This window comes from Budorcas taxicolor, chromosome 18 (assembly GCF_023091745.1).
Source record: "Budorcas taxicolor isolate Tak-1 chromosome 18, Takin1.1, whole genome shotgun sequence".
Taxonomy (NCBI): Eukaryota; Metazoa; Chordata; class Mammalia; order Artiodactyla; family Bovidae; genus Budorcas; species Budorcas taxicolor.
The window spans coordinates 3,863,757-3,880,241 of NC_068927.1; the positions used below are offsets into that span (position 1 = coordinate 3,863,757).

Genomic DNA, 16,485 nt, shown 5'->3' on the forward strand with positions numbered 1-16,485 from the left:
CTTAGCGCTGACTCCAAGTTCACAGGAATGCCAAAGTGCTCCTGCAGAGCTACCTGCTCCAATCAGCACACAACCCTCAGGCCCTGAAAATGCAGGCTCATGAGAGGTGCTGAGCACACAGATGAACGCAGCAGTCTACCACAGGTTGCTCTTCTTTCAACCCCCTCTCTTTCAAGAAAGGAGATTTTTATCCTCTACTTCTCAGTTGTTTTCCTGTGCACTGACTTCATTTTCTGATATTCTATACTAGCTTTTTCCCTGACGAGTTCAAGCAAAAGTCCTGGGGCTGACATTCATTGAGCTAGGTGAAGTCACAATAATTTGTTACTCCAGATCATCACTTTTAATCCTATATGGAGAGCAAACCGTCCATCAGGTGATCAGACATGTATCATAAGTCACAATGTTAAATTGCCAACAATCCCCAGAGATCCCTAGTCACAGTCCAAGGAAAGCCTCAGAATCACACTAAGAGTGAATCATACCCCCCTTTTCAGGTGAGCCTACAAAGAACCAAAAAGGAATATTCCAGCTAGACAGACTGTTTCCGCCTACCTCTTCATGAGCTCCTGCTCACTTGTGTCCAAAGCTCTCAAGGTCCGGGCATAAAGGACAACGATATCACTTTGCTTGGCTTTCTTGTTGCACTAAGGAGCCCAAAAGGACACAATTAGTGTGGTTCTAGGAATCCGCCTGACTTAACATGTTGACTGTGCATATACACAGTTCTTAACTACGGTCTCTACCTGGGGACATTTTCGGGTCTGTCCTCTGAGCCACTTTGAAATGCATTTGTACCCAAAGAGGTGCCCACAGCGCAATGCAGAGAGCCGGTGATCCCCAGCATTGGTCCACTGTTCCAGACATATTGTGCAAGTGTCTCCTTCTTCCTCATCCACAGAAGCAGAAGTTAGAGAAGGGTTAGACTTCTGGGGAGACTGCTGGATGGAAACCACAATACATTCAAATTAGAGAAAATGCAAAATCTGTCTTGAAGATATGAAACTAACAAATTAACAAGTCACACAAAAATGAACAAACCCAATTGAAAAATGCCAAAGAAAAACCCAACACCCATGAATCACTTCCCATTCTTTCCAGAGTGCAATCTGGTCAAAGATAATATAAACCGTGAAAATATTATTATTATCCTTTGAACTCACAAAATTCTTGATTTTTTTCATTCAAATGACAAAAAGGAGCTAATTTACGAAGATATTAAAACAAAACAAACGCAGAAGTGACCCAGTTAAATAACAACAGGGAATATTAAGTCTTTTATACATTTGAAATTAGGTTCATAATTCAAGTAACTATAAAATATCTGGTTCATGTGAATAAAGATAAAAATACAAGGGAAAAGAGAAATGAATATAAACAGCTCACACAAAAATACAAATGGTTAGTAAGTGTTCAGTTATAGTTAAAGAAACAAAAATTAAACTATGTTTTTACTTCTTTTCATATATTAGATAATGTCTGGTAACATGAAGCACTGAGGGTGAGGAAGAAATGGGCATGCTTACATACTGCTGTTCCAAGTAGAAACTGGCACAAATTTTCCAGAGGGCAACTTGGCATTATCTATCAAAACTAAAAATACAAACATTCTTCCTTTGATAAAGCAACCTCTCTGGAAGAAATATATCCCATGAATATAACCACAAGTATTTGCCAAGACAGTAATGCAAAGATGCTCAGTGCAGCATGATCTTAGTAGGAAGCAACAACAGTGCACATGCAAGGGAACAATTAACTAAAAATGTATTCCTATGTAAAAACACTATGCAGCTATTACTACCAGTAAGAATGAGATTCAATTTTATGTTGGATAGTCACTAAGTTATGTCCGACTATTTGCGACCCCATGGACTGTAGCCCACCAGGCTTGTCTGTGCATGGGACTTCCCAGGCAAGAATACTGGAGTGGGTAGCCATTTCCTTCAATTTTATGTACTGACAATAAAAAGCTCTCCAAGAGAAACTTCCCTGGTGGTCTAGTGACTGGGAATCTGCGTTCCAATGCAGGGGACATGGGTTTGATCCCTGGTCAAGGAACTAGGATTCCACATGGCACAGAGCAACTAAGCCCAGGCACTGCAATGACTAAGCTTGTACACTCCAGAGCAGAGAAGAGAAGCTTGTGTGCTGCAACTAAAGGCCCTGCGTGCTGCAACGAAGACCCAGCGTAGCCAAAATTAAAAAAAAAAAAAAAGACATGACTAGAATCAAGATTAGTTGAGCAGTTAATCACACATTTAATCACCTAGTCTTACAATTTAAAAAAAACCTCTCCAAGATACAAGTCAGGGGGAAAAGAAACCAGTCCTGGAACAGGATAGTATATAATCTCTCTTTTAAAATAGAGCATTTAAATGAATTCAGTAAAGTCGAAGGATACAAAATTCATCTACAGAAATCTGTTGCATTTCTACACACTAACAATGGACTATCAGAAAGAGAAACTGAGAAATATAATCTCATTATGAACTGTATTAAAGAGAATAAAATAAACTAGAATTAAATCTAACAAAGAGGTAAAAGACCTGTACTCTGAAAACTATGACACTGATGAAAGAAACTGAAGACGACATAAACAATTGGAAAAACATATTATGCGTGTTGGAAGAACTGGATTGGAAGAATTAACATTGTTAAAATCATCATCCTCCCACCAAGGCAATCTACAGATGCAATGCCATCCCTGCCAAATATGAACAGCATTTTTCATAGAACTAGACTAAATGAATTTAAATTTATATGAAAACAAAAGACTAGAAACAGCCAAAGCAATCTCAAGAAAGAAAACAAAGGTGGGAATATCACACTCTCTGATTTCAATCTGTACTACAAAGCTACAGTAATCACAACAGTATGGTACCGTCACATAAGCAGACATACAGATCACAGAACAGAACAGAGGGTGCAAAGACAAACCCACACTTACATGGGCCATTAATTTACCAAGAAAGAGGCAAGAGTAGACAACAGGGAAAGACAGTCTCTTCAATAAATGGTGTTGGGAAATCTGGACAACCGGACCACTTTTTCTAACTTTCTAATTTATACCAATATTGTGATTGTTTCAGGTGTACAGCAAAGGGACTCAGCCAAACACTGCACTACTTTCTCACAGCATATACAAAAGCAACCTTGAAATGGACTATAGATTTAAATATAAGACCTGAAACCATAAAATTCATAGAAGAAAACATAGGCACCAAAGCTCTTTGACAGTAGTCCTAGCAATATTGTTTTGAATATGTCTCCTCAGGCAAGGGAAGGAAGCAAAAATAAACAAGACTATCAAACTTAAAGCTTTTGCACAGCAAAGGAAACTAACAACAAAATGAACAGGCAGCCTACCAAATAGGAGAAGATATTAACAAAAGATATCTGATAAGGGGTTAATATCCAGAATAAATGAAGTGCTCACACAACTCAACAGCAAAGAAAACCTGATTAAAAATGGTGAGAAGGTGGGAATACAGATTGTGCCAAAGAGATGGCCAAGAGACAAATAAAAAGAAAAGATGTTCAACATTAGTAATTATCAGATCGGTTCAGTCGCTCAGTCGTGTCCGACTCTTTGTGACCCATGAACTGCAGCATGCCAGGCCTTCCTGTCCATCACCAAATCCCAGAGTTCACCCAAACCCATGAGTCAGTGATGCCATCCAACCATCTCATCCTCTGTCGTCCCCTTCTCCTCCTGCACTCAATCTTTCCCAGCATCACAGTCTTTTCAAATGAGTCAGCTCTTTGCATCAGGTGGCCGAAGTATTGGAGTTTCAGCTTCAACATCAGTCCTTCCAATGAACACCCAGGACTGATCTCCTTTAGAATGGACTGGTTGGATCTCCTTGCAGTCCAAGGGACTCTCAAGAGTCTTTTCCAACACCACAGTTCAAAAGCATCAATTCTTTGGCGCTCAGTTTTCTTTATAGTCCAATTCTCACATCCATACATGACCACTGGAAAAGCCATAGCCTTGACTAGACAGACCTTTGTTGACAAAGTAATGTCTCTGCTTTTCAATATGCTGTCTAGGTTGGTCATAACTTTCCTTCCAAGGAGTAAGCGTCTTTTAATATCATGGCTGCAATCACCATCTGCAGTGATTTTGGAGCCCCCAAAAATAAAGTCAGCCACTATTTCCCCATCTATTTGCCATGAAGTGATGGGACCAGATGCCATGATCTTCGTTTTCTGATTGTTGAGCTTTAAGCCAACTTTTTCTCTCTCCTCTTTCACCTTCATCAAGAGGCTCTTTAGTTCTTCACTTTCTGCCATAAGGGTGGTATCATCTGCATATCTGAGGTTATTAATATTACTCCTGGAAACTTTGATTCCAGCTTGTGCTTCCTCCAGCCCAGCGTTTCTCATGCTGTACTCTGCATAGAAGTTAAATAAGCAGGGTGACAATATACAGCTTTGATGTACTCCTTTTCCTATTAGGAACCAGTCTGTTGTTCCATGTCCAGTTCTAACTGCTGCTTCCTGACCTGCGTACAGATTTCTCAAGAGGCAGGTCAGGTGGTCTGGTATTCCCATCTCTTGAAGAATTTTCCAGTTTCTTGTGATCCACACAGTCAAAGGCTTTGGCATGGTCAATAAAGCAGAAATAGATGTTTTTCTGGAACTCTCTTGCCTTTTCCATGATCCAGCGGATGTTGGCTACTTGATCTCTGGTTCCTCTACCTTTTCTAAATCCAGCTTGAACATCTGGAAGTTCACGGTTCACATATTGCTGAGGCCTGGCTTGGAGAATTTTGAGCATTACTTTACTAGCGTGTCAGATGAGTGCAATTGTGCGGTAGTTTGAGCATTCTTTGGCATTGCCTTTCTTTGGAATTGGAATGAAACGGACCGTTTCCAGTCCTGTGGCCACTGCTGAGTTTTCCAAATCTGCTGGCATATTGAGTGCAGCACTTTCACAGCATCATCTTTCAGGATTGGAAATAGCTCCACTGGAATGCCATCACCTCCACTAGCTTTGTTCGTAGTGACGCTTCCTAAAGCCCCCTTGACTTCCCACTCCAGGAGGTCTGGCTCTAGGTGAGTGATCACACCATCGTGATGATCTGGATCATGAAGGTCTTTTTTGTTCAGTTCTTCCGTGTATTCTTGCCACCTCTTCGTAATATCTTCTGCTTCTGTTAGGTCCGTATCATTTCTGTCCTTTATTAAGCCCATCTTTGCATGAAATGTTCCCATGGTATCTCAAACTTTCTTGAAGAGATCTGTAGTCTTTCCCATTCTATTGTTTTCCTCTCTTTTTTTTGCACTGAGTGCTGAAGAAGGCTTTCTTATCCTTGCTATTCTTTGGAACTCTGCATTCAAATGGGTATATCTTTCCTTTTCGCTTCCCTTCTTTTCACAGCTATTTGTAAGGCCTCCTTGGACAGCCATTTTGCTTTTTTGCATTTCTTTTTCTTGGGGATGGTCTTGATTCCTGTTTCCTGCACAATGTCATGAACCTCCGTCCATAGTTCATCAGGCACTGTGTCTATAGGATCTAGTCCCTTAAATCTATTTCTCACTTCCACTGTATAGTCATAAAGGATTTGATTTAGGTAATACCTGAATGTAATTATCACGGACATGCAAATTAAAATCACAAAGAGATACCACCTTATACCTGTCAGAATGGCTATCGTCAAAACAACACATAGCAAGCATTGGCAAGGATATGGAGAAAAGGAAACACTTGTGAACTGTTGGTAGGAACATAAGCTGGTGCAGCCACTAAGGAAACAGTATGGATTATGGACAAATACCATATGATCTCACTTAAATGGAATCTAAACAATAAAACAACAAAACCCCGCAGGCTAACAGACACAGAGAACAAATGGGTAAGTGCCAAAGGGAAGGGAGTGGGACAGGGGGTGGTATGACAAAACAGGTTGAAGGGGATTAAGCGGTACTAACTTGCACTCATCTCACACGCTAGCAAAGTAATGCTCAAAATTCTCCAAGCCAGGCTTCAACAGTAAGTGAACCAAGAACTTCCAGATGTTCAAGCTGGATTTAGAAAAGGCAGAGGAACCAGAGATCAAATTGCCAACATCTGCTGGATCATCAAAAAAGCAAGAGTTCCAGAAAGACATCTACTTCAGCTTTATTGACTATGCCAAAGCCTTTGACTGTGTGGATCACAATAAACTGTGGAAAATTCTGAAAGAGATGGGAATATCAGACCACCTGACGTACCTCCTAGAAACCTGTATGCAGGTCAGGAAGCAGCAGTTAGAACTGGACATGGAACAACAGACTGGTTCCAAATAGGAAAAGGAGTACATCAAGGCTGTACACTGTCACCTTGCTTATTTAACTTATATGCAGAGTACACCATGAGAAATGCCGGGCTAGATGAATCACAAGCTGGAATAAAGATTGCAGGGAGAATTATCAATAACCTCAGATATGCAGATGACACTGCCCTTATGGAAGAAAGTGAAGAAGAACTAAAGAGCCTCTTGATGAAAGTGAAAGAGAAGAGTGAAAAAGTTGGCTTAAAGCTCAACATTCTGAAAACTAAGATCATAGCACCTGGTCCCATCACTTCATGGCAAACAGATGGGGAAACAATGGAAACTAACAGACTTTATTAGCTTGGGCTCCAAAATCACTGCAGACAGTGACAGCAGCCATGAAATTAAAAGATGCTTGCTCTGTGGAAGAAAAGCTATGACCAACTTAGAGACCATATTAAAAAGTAGAAAGAATTATTTTGCTGACAAAGGTTCATCTAGTCAAAGCTATAGTTTTTCCAGCAGTCAAGGATGGATGTGACAGTTGGACCATAAAGCTGAGCACTGAAGAATTGATGCTTTTGAACTATGATGTTGGAGAAGACTCCTGAGAGTCCCCTGGACTGCAAAGAGATTCAAGCAGTCCATCCTAAAGGAAATCAGTCCTGAATATTCATTGGAAGGATTGATGTTGAAGCTGAAACTCTGATACATTGGCCACCTGATGCGAAGAACTCATCATTGGAAAAGCCCGTGATGCTAGGAAAGATTAAAGGCAGGCGAAGGGCACAACAGAGGATGAGATGGTTGGATGGCATCAACAACTTGATGGACATAAGTCTGAGCAAGCTGTGGGGAGTTTGTGATGGACAGGGAAGCCTGGCATGCTGCCGTCCATGGGGTCTCAAAGAGTTGGGCACAACTGAGTGACTGAACTGAACTTCCAGTTATAAAATAATAAACCATGGGGATGTAACATATAGCCTAAGGAATGTGGTCAATAATACTGTTATAGTTTTGTATGGGGACAAATGGTTACTAAATTTATTGTGGTGATCACTTTATAATATATGCAAATGTCAAGTCACTTTGCAGTACACCTGAAACTAACATTGTATGTCAACTATATTTCAATAAAGAAAAAAAGTATACATATAAGTAAATTTACATGAGCATAATTTTTCTAAAGAGAATAAATAAAAACAGAAATATACAAAAAGTGAATCAGTGATGTTTCAGAACTGGCAGGGTCCACAGTTTATATAAATATGTCTCATATTAAGGACAGTGATGTTATTTTTAAAAATAAAAACTGTTTATCTCATAGCAAGCATTCTGCCAGACAGTTCATAAACTGCATTCATATCTGCTATTTTAAATTGATACATAACCTTGTTAGGTGGGCAGGAAGGTTTGAAAACCTTCCCCTACCCTCTGTTTTTAAACCTAAGGGTAAGCAGTCACACAAATAATGAGTAACATCTGGACCCCCTGCCTACAAAGTCTGTGAGTTTTCCATTTTAGCCTGCAGTCTCCTTTTTAAAGGTAAATGCAAATTTAAAAGGATGTTCATATTACCTGTTTGGGGAGAGTGTCTTCTCCACCAATACATGTAACTTCTTGGTCTGTTGAGATGTCTTCTAGTTGCTCTGTCAAGTTGTTTCCAGAAATGACGGGACAGGTAACATATAAAAGACGATATAAGTCAGGCAAGAGGCTAGCAGCAGAGCCTAACTCCCCACAGCTTTCCCTTTTACAGCAACACTACCAATTAGAAATGGCAGGGAGAGCAGATTCAGCCTCTGGTTGGGGAACTAGATCCCGCATATCAAGGAGCCAAAAAAAAAAGAATTCACTGATGCTATTTCAATCTAAGACCCTATGAATACATGCATTACTTTTTTTAATGCTCAAATTGCCCTAAAATGTTCAAAGTGCCCTAAGCCACTAGGTTCTCTTTCAAGGTTGCACCTATGCCTACTGACATAACTGTAAGACATACAGCTTTGCTTTCTACCACAATAAAATGCCCTAGGCTCATCCTGTATATCTCTTATCACAGACTTGGAAAAAAGTGACCAATTCAGTGGGTCACAAATCACATAAAATTGCAAGCCAGATAAAATTCTTTCTGTATAGTTATGGCCAGTGTAAGCTCATGGCATCAACAACTCAATGGACATGAGTCTGAGTAAACTCTGGGAGTTGGTGACGGACAGGGAGGCCTGGCATGCTACAGTCCGTGGGGTCACAAGGAGTCGGACAGGACTGAGTGACTGAACTGACTGACTGAGTGTAAGCTCTGTACTATAAAGCAGTAATCTATGACATCCAGAGTGAAGAGGAAAAGCATCAAAACACAAGTCTAGAGTTTCTAGCCTCTGGAGCCTAAGCTTTTCGGATGTTGACCTTGTGAATGAAATCTGGATAAAGAATACTCACCTTCTAAAACAACAGCTTCAGGCTCCTCTGCCTGGGCAACTCCCTCCTCAAACTCTGTGGAGCTGTCACTGTCAGAATCAGAACCACCTGATACCTGCAAGTCATCAGAGACAGGATTCCTAGTCTCTGAACCATAAGAGGTGGTTGACGAATGAGGCTGGGTCCTGCTTGCTTGAAAGAAAGCATCCAACGGTGCTCTCAACCTATGCATGGAGAAAGACAACAGAATTCTAGTACAACATACTATCATCACAAGAATAATCTACAGTAATCTGGAGGTAAATCCTAGTCATTTTAATGCATCACCAGGCCACTAAATGTTAAAGTAGGAACAGAGATTCAGGCAGATGCTGACTGGACTACATATGCTCTTTCCATTTAATTATTCCATTAGCTCACACTGAAGCTTGACCCCTCTGCTAAAAGCTAATCTTACTTTACTGGGACTTCTTCTGTCAATATCTTTTAAAGACATGACTCATTAATACATTAAAAGAAAGAGAGAGAAAACTAACTCAGCAATTTGTCTGCTGATATTAGGGGGCTGAAAAGAGAATGGGCAAGATAAAAAAACGGCCCTGTTGATCAAATACAGCCTCATGAATTCTGCTGCTGCTGCAGCTACTCAGACCAAGGTCTTTGGGGGTATTAAGTCTGGCTACAGTCATTATTGTTTCAACTCTCATTTTAAGCCATTTTTCTTTTCAAGTTAAAAATGCTAAAAAAAAAAAAAAGTTTAAAGTTCTCTCTTTTGCCCACTCAAACTTTCTGTTGAGCTCTCCAGCAATTTTTTTTCCATTTAGTACATGTGTCAACTCCAGTATTTCTACTTTGTACATTTTTATAACTTCAGTCTCTTTATTAAAATTGTCTATCTGGTGACAGTGTTTTATCTGTTGCTTTAGTTTTTTGAATATATTTAAATAATCTAGTAAGTTCAACACTTTGGTTTCTTCATAAACATTTTTTTTTTCCGTGTAATGATTATACTTGCTTTACACGTCTTATATTTTCTTGAAAATTGGACATCTCATAAAGCATAATGTGATAACTCTGGAAATGAGAATTCACCGTTCCCAGGGTTGGTTGCTGTTATTTGTTATAGTTGCTACTGTTTGTTTAGTGACTTTCTGAAGTAATTCTATAAAGTTTGCATTCTTTGCTATGCGTGCTGCTTAGCTTTGTGCTCAGTTCATGACTAGACAGAGATTTCCTTAAACACCTGGAATCAGTAAGCCTCCCAGTCTTCGCTGAGGTATCTGACGTGTGTGTTGGGGCACATCATCAATAATCAGCCAGGCAGGTGACAACTCTACCTTAGACTTCATTTCTTGCTTATGCAGAGCCTCAAGGTCAGCCAGAGATGAGAGCTAACTGCCTTAGTGCCTTCTTAGGCCTTTCCTGAGCATGGGTACAGCTGCACACAGCCCTCGCTATGTATGTGGCCTTTTAGATTCCCAAGAATATGTCAGAACTTTTTAAAACCCCATATGAAGATTACATCCCCCAGCTTTTCCTTTTAGGCTTTCTGATTAGTCTAATGTTTGCCCCAGTGACCATCCACTGCCTCAGGCAGATCCTGGGGAATAGGCTTTAAGCTTTTAGGACTAAGACAAGAATAACCTTTCAAGTGGCATTTTCCAGGAAATCACTGAACAGGTGAAAAAAGATTTCTTTGCCATTGAGGTTTCAAAGTACCTCCAATTCCATTCTACTCTCTCTAGTTGCTTCTAGGCTACTGCCCTTTTCTGTGATTACAGGCAGTTTTCAAGACTACTATGGAGCTGAGAAACAGATTTAAGGGCCTAGATCTGATAGATAGAGTGCCTCATGGAACTACGGAATGAGGTTCGTGACATTGTACAGGAGACAGGGATCAAGACCATCCTCATGGAAAAGAAAGGCAAAAAAGCAAAATGGCTGTCTGGGGAGACCTTACAAATAGCTGTGAAAAGAAGAGAAGCAAAAAGCAAAGGAGAAAAGGAAAGATATAAGCATCTGAATGCAGAGTTCCAAAGAATAGCAAGAAGAGATAAGAAAGCCTTCTTCAGTGATCAATGCAAAAAAATAGAGGAAAAGAACAGAATGGGAAAGACTAGAGATCTCTTCAAGAAAATTAGAGATATCAAGGGAACATTTCATGCAAAGATGGGCTCGATAGAGGACAGAAATGGTCTGGACCTAACAGAAGCAGAAGATATTAAGAAGAGGTGGCAAGAATACACAGAAGAACTGAACAAAAAAGATCTTCACGACCCGGATAATCACGATAGTGTGATCACTCACCTAGAGCCAGACATCCTGGAATGTGAAGTCAAGTGGGCCTTAGGAAGCATCACTACAAACAAAGCTGGTGGAGGTGATGGAATTCCAGTTGAGCTACTTCAAATCCTTTGAAAGTGCTGCACTCAATATGCCAGCAAATTTGGAAAACTCAGCAGTGGCCACAGGACTGGAAATGGTCAGTTTTCATTCCAATCCCAAAGAAAGGCAATGCCAAAGAATGCTCAAACTACCACACAATTGCACTCATCTCACATGCTGGTAAAGTAATGCTTAAAATTCTCCAAGCCAGGCTTCAGCAATACGTGAACTGTGAACTTCCTGATGTTCAAGCTGGTTTTAGAAAAGGCAGAGGAACCAGAGATCAAATAGACAACATCTGCTGGATCATGGAAAAAGCAAGAGTTCCAGAAAAACATCTATTTCTGCTTTATTGACTATGCCAAAGCCTTTGACTGTGTGGATCACAGTAAACTGTGGAAGATTCTGAGAGAGATGGGAATACCAGACCACCTGACCTGCCTCTTGAGAAATCTGTATGCAGGTCAGGAAGCAACAGGTAGAACTGGACATGGAACAACAGACTGGTTCCAAATAGGAAAAGGAGTACGTCAAGGCTGTATATTGTCACCCTGCTTATTTAACTCCTATGCAGTACATCATGAGAAACGCTGGACTGGAAGAAACACAAGCTGGAATCAAGATTGTCGGGAGAAATATCAATCACCTCAGATATGCAGATGACACTACCCCTATGGCAGAAAGTGAAGAGGAACTAAAAAGCCTCTTGATGAAAGTGAAAGAAGAGAGTGAAAAAGTTGGTTTAAAGCTCAACAATCAGAAAACGAAGATCATGGCATCTGGTCCCATCACTTCATGGCAAATAGATGGGGAAACAGTGGAAACAGTGTCAGACTTTATTTTGGGGGGCTCCAAAATCACTGCAGATGGTGACTGCAGCCATGAAATTAAAAGACGCTTACTCCTTGGAAGGAAAGTTATGACCAACCTAGGCAGCATATTCAAAAGCAGAGACATTACTTTGCCAACTAAGGTCCGTCTAGTCAAGGCTATGGTTTTTCCCGTGCTCATGTATGGATGTGAGAGTTGGACTGTGAAGAAGGCTGAGTGCCGAAGAATTGATGCTTTTGAACTGTGGTGTTGGAGAAGACTCTTGAGAGTCCCTTGGACTGCAAGGAGATCCAACCAGTCCATTCTAAAGGAGATCAGCCCTGGGATTTCTTTGGAAGGAATGATGCTAAAGCTGAAACTCCAGTACTTTGGCCACCTCATGCGAAGAGTTGACTCATTGGAAAAGACTCTGATGCTGGGAGGGACTGGGGGCAGGAGAAGGGGACGACAGAGGATGAGATGGCTGGATGGCATCACTGACTCGATGGACGTGAATCTGAGTGAACTCTGGGAGTTGGTGATGGACAGGGAGGCCTGGCGTGCTGCGATTCATGGGGTCTCAAAGAGTCAGACACGACTGAGCGACTGAACTGATGGAGCTGAAGAGAATGGGAATAGGGAATGCCACAAAGCTCACAGTTCTTACTGAGACTCAACTGGCTTTCTTTGAGACTCACTCACTGAACTGCTACAAGCACTGGATAATTTCCAGAATACTGAAAAAGTTGATTTTGATAAATGTTGCCAGTTGTTTCATTGATTCGATACAGAGGATTTTTCTGAGGTCCTTATTCTGCCATTTGCACTGATGTCACTCAGGTTTGTTTTTTTAAGAAAATGCTAAGCAAGTTTACAAATTTATTTTTAAGAACTGTGCATGAACAGCAACTATAGCTACTCATGAGGATAAGCACATAAGCACAGCACTGCCTAAAAACATTTGAACTAAATGAAATATATACTAAAGTTAACCTATTATATGCATAGGGCTTCCCTTATAGCTCAGTCGATAAAGAATCTGCCTGCTGCAATGCAGGAGACCCAGGTTCAATTCCTGGGTCGGGAAGATCCTGTGAAGGAAATGGCAGTCCACTCCAGTATTCTTGCTTCAAGAATCCCATGGGCAAGGAGCCTGGCAGGCTACAGTTCATGGGGTCTTAAGAGTCGGACATGACTTAGCGCCTAAACCACCATCATTACATGCTTATCAATAGCATTCTATATAGAAACCAGCAAAAATTAAGTGATTAATTTTTAAAAATCACTCATTAATATTGCTTTTATTAGCAAATAGGCATTTCCAAGGTCAGGAGGGGACTATGAAGAGCAACTGGGAGACAGTGCTTAGGAGTATAGTCTTGAAATCCTCTTTTCCTGCACTAATCATCTCTGGATTAAATAACAGTAGAATAAATTCTTGCCCCTTGCTTACCCTCTGTAGTCCTAGATTCCATAAGCTCCATGAAAACAGGTACCCTGATCTGTCCTGTTCAGATGTATGTATCTCCAAGGCAAAAGTTCAGTCTCTCACATAGTGGAGTGTTACAAATATTTGACGAATGAATGATGACGCTGACAGTCAGAATCAAGCAGCCTCAAACAAAGAAATAGGAAAGGAGTTTGTGACCTTGATTGAGAAGTAGTTGGGAAAAATATCCCACTAGGTAGGTTTCCCCAATGTGGTGGAGCCTGAGGCAAAAGCATCTCACCTTGGACCAGGCTCTCAATACCTGGTGCAGGGGTAGTATGTCAGGTGAGTAAATGCCACCAAACACCATAATGAGAATTTCACTTCAGGATATTCAGAAGGTATAAGCAAATCAGTCCTGGGAAAGCTCAGACTTCTGTGTGAATTTAGTGTGGAATTAATTTACAACACAATATTTAACAGCAAAAAATTTTAAGTCTCATTTATCAGGCTCCAGAATCCATGTTCTCTGCACAGTTGCTTTGCCTTGAAGGTTTATTCTCTTTGTGGAGACAGACAAACTGACATCATTTAACATCTAAATTATGTAGCTCAATCCCTGAGCACAGATTCTACACACATCAAGAAATTTTCTGATTATAGAGTTTGGCTTCTGTGTGTCAGTATCCTCTAGGAGAACCATGGTGACAATGCCAGAGAATCTGGTCTCTGTGCTGTTTCTAATTTTCTCTGTAAATTGGCACCTGATTTATAAGTGTCATTCTCCTGTGAACTCATTACACTAATGTCCCCAACCAAGTGTAATCCCCTCACCCACTCACCCAATGTATGAACAACCAAGCCTGAGGACAATTTAAGAGTCCTCTTCACAGTTCCTGAGGATACCACTCTCAACTCTTGGCCCCCTTATTATATCAACAGGGTCCCCAAATTGCACTACAAGGTACCTTCGTCTATGACACAAATATATGAAATCCTACTTTGCTTTGAAAATCATTGTAAATGGCACCTTAAAATAACAGAGTAGCATGCACTTGCAACTCCTGTCAACACAGAACTTCTCACCCTTGATGGATCACATCCAGCATTGACCAGGCATTAGAGACTACAGCCACAGTAACAGCAGCCCTGATACACTAATCAGCAGGATCCATTGAAAAGGATGCTGAAATCCAAAATCAGAAGGCACAATTCCAATTCCAGGGTTATCTCAGTCAAATCATAAATCACCCCATCATCTTCCTCATTTGTAAAACACAGATAACAGATGGCCCAGCTACCACTATTTAGTGCCATCTCATTCTTTTCAATATTTATTTTTTATTATTTGTTTGGCTATGCCGGGTCTTAGTTGTGGCATGCAAACTATCAGTTGCCACATGTGGGATTAAGTTCTCTAACCAGGGATTGATCCCAGGCCCCTGCATTGGAAGTGCAGAGTCTTAGGCACGGGACCACCATGGAAGCCTCTCATTATTTTCACAGTGTTAGAAAAATGGATCTGATTGAAGCTTCCTTTATTTGCTTTTGTAGACAACAGTCAGATCCAGGTTCCAACATCAGCTCTAACTTCCTCTGTACTGTCAACTCCGAGACCCTGAATAGACCATTCTCTCAGGGTCCAAGTTTCTTTCACATTTAAAATGAAAAGGTTGAATTCAATTTCTTTCAACATTATGAAGACATTTAGAAAGCCAACTGTGGAACTAAGTATCTCAAATAAAGCAGAAGTTAAAAAACAGATTAAAATATAGACAACTGTTATTCTTCATAATAACTGTCAAGACTTGACAGCTAACCCCTTCAAGAGGCAAGTTCAAACCAAAACCTATGGAAGAAAATTATTTTTAACTCTACAACACAGTATCAGGTGAGGAGGGCTAGAATGTTTCCCACTTAGTCAGATAAGTTCTATATTAATTCACACTCTACTTTTCACAAGGGTTCTCTAAATCCAGCCTGCCCATCTTACAAAATCTACTGTACCACTAAGTGGAGTGCCAATGAACAATGAATCTTGGGCAAGTGGAGTGGACTTGCAAGTTAAATATATATATGTATATATTTGATGTATAAGAGACAAATGATAGAAAGAAAAGCCAGCCTCTGCAGACACCACTGCTAACAAACTACCAACAAGTTTTCAAAACCTATCTGTATACCTTTATCCTCTCCACTACTTTGTGAAGTAAATAAACCAAGTAATTTTATTTTCATCTGATTTATGAGGTACTGGGGGTTCCGAAAGGTTACCCAACTTGCCAAGTCACAATGCCAATTCCTGGCAGCACTGGGGCTATCATCAGGGCCTAAAGTTCATAATTCCCAATCAGGTACTAATCCCACTATTTACACTTCTATTTACCTGGCACTGTTTGTCCTCTGGGACCCTCCTGCTCTTGCCCTCCGTGAAGCAGAACTCCTCCTATTTCTCCTCGCTCTCACGGGCCCCACACTGCGGTCTGAAGTTGGTCGCAGGAATTCCAGCATGCCATGAAGTCTCTGCAGCCCACTGATGAAGCTGTTCATTGAATCCAATGAAGGCACTTGGGGAGTGCGGTTAGCACCAGATTCCAGCCTAAACTCCTCTAAAACTCCTGGATTGAGGTTCCCCACAGTCTCTGTTCCTGAGAGCTCCACTTCCTCTGTCAGATCAACAGATATCTGCGGAATAGGTGGAAGCAGCGGCACTCTCTCTGGGCTGTTGATCACCTCCTCAGGAATGGGTTGGAGCAGGGGTGGTCCTCCTTCGATGCTGACCACCTCAGCAAGTATAGGATGCAACACGGGTGGTCCCTCCTGGCTGCTGACCTCCTCAGTATGAGGAGGCTGGAGCAGGGGTGGTCCCCCTTGGCTGCTGACCACCTCAGCAGGAGCAGGCTGATCTGCAGCACCATGATCTAATTGCACCTGAAGATCATATTCCATTGCTTCATGAGCCATCACTGAGGAAGCAATATTTGTAAAAAGTATTAGTAAAATGTATCAGCTACGTGGCATGTTTTATCTAATTATGTCTATCATTTAATATTTGTTTAAGATCATTCTTGACAAAACTGAGAAACTTAAAAAGATGATTTTAGCTCTTTTCTTATAAGGACTTTTAACCAGTTATCCTGTTTGCCCTTCGAAAACATAAAGTCATGTGATCATAGCACTAGT

At 40.9% G+C, this 16,485-nt stretch overlaps 1 protein-coding gene across 1 annotated transcript in view; it reads right to left on the bottom strand.

The window, feature by feature from the left end:
• RFWD3 (ring finger and WD repeat domain 3) overlaps positions 1 to 16,266 on the bottom strand; it is a 32,032-nt gene extending 15,766 nt beyond the window's left edge. Inside the window, exons 1-5 of the mRNA XM_052656016.1 lie at positions 15,689 to 16,266; positions 8,700 to 8,902; positions 7,836 to 7,906; positions 747 to 941; positions 556 to 647 (exon numbers count right to left, since the gene is read on the bottom strand). Coding sequence (XP_052511976.1) covers positions 556 to 647; positions 747 to 941; positions 7,836 to 7,906; positions 8,700 to 8,902; positions 15,689 to 16,266 — 1,139 coding nt within the window. The remainder of the gene's footprint in view (positions 1 to 555; positions 648 to 746; positions 942 to 7,835; positions 7,907 to 8,699; positions 8,903 to 15,688) is intronic.
• Between the last annotated feature and the right edge of the window lie 219 nt (positions 16,267 to 16,485).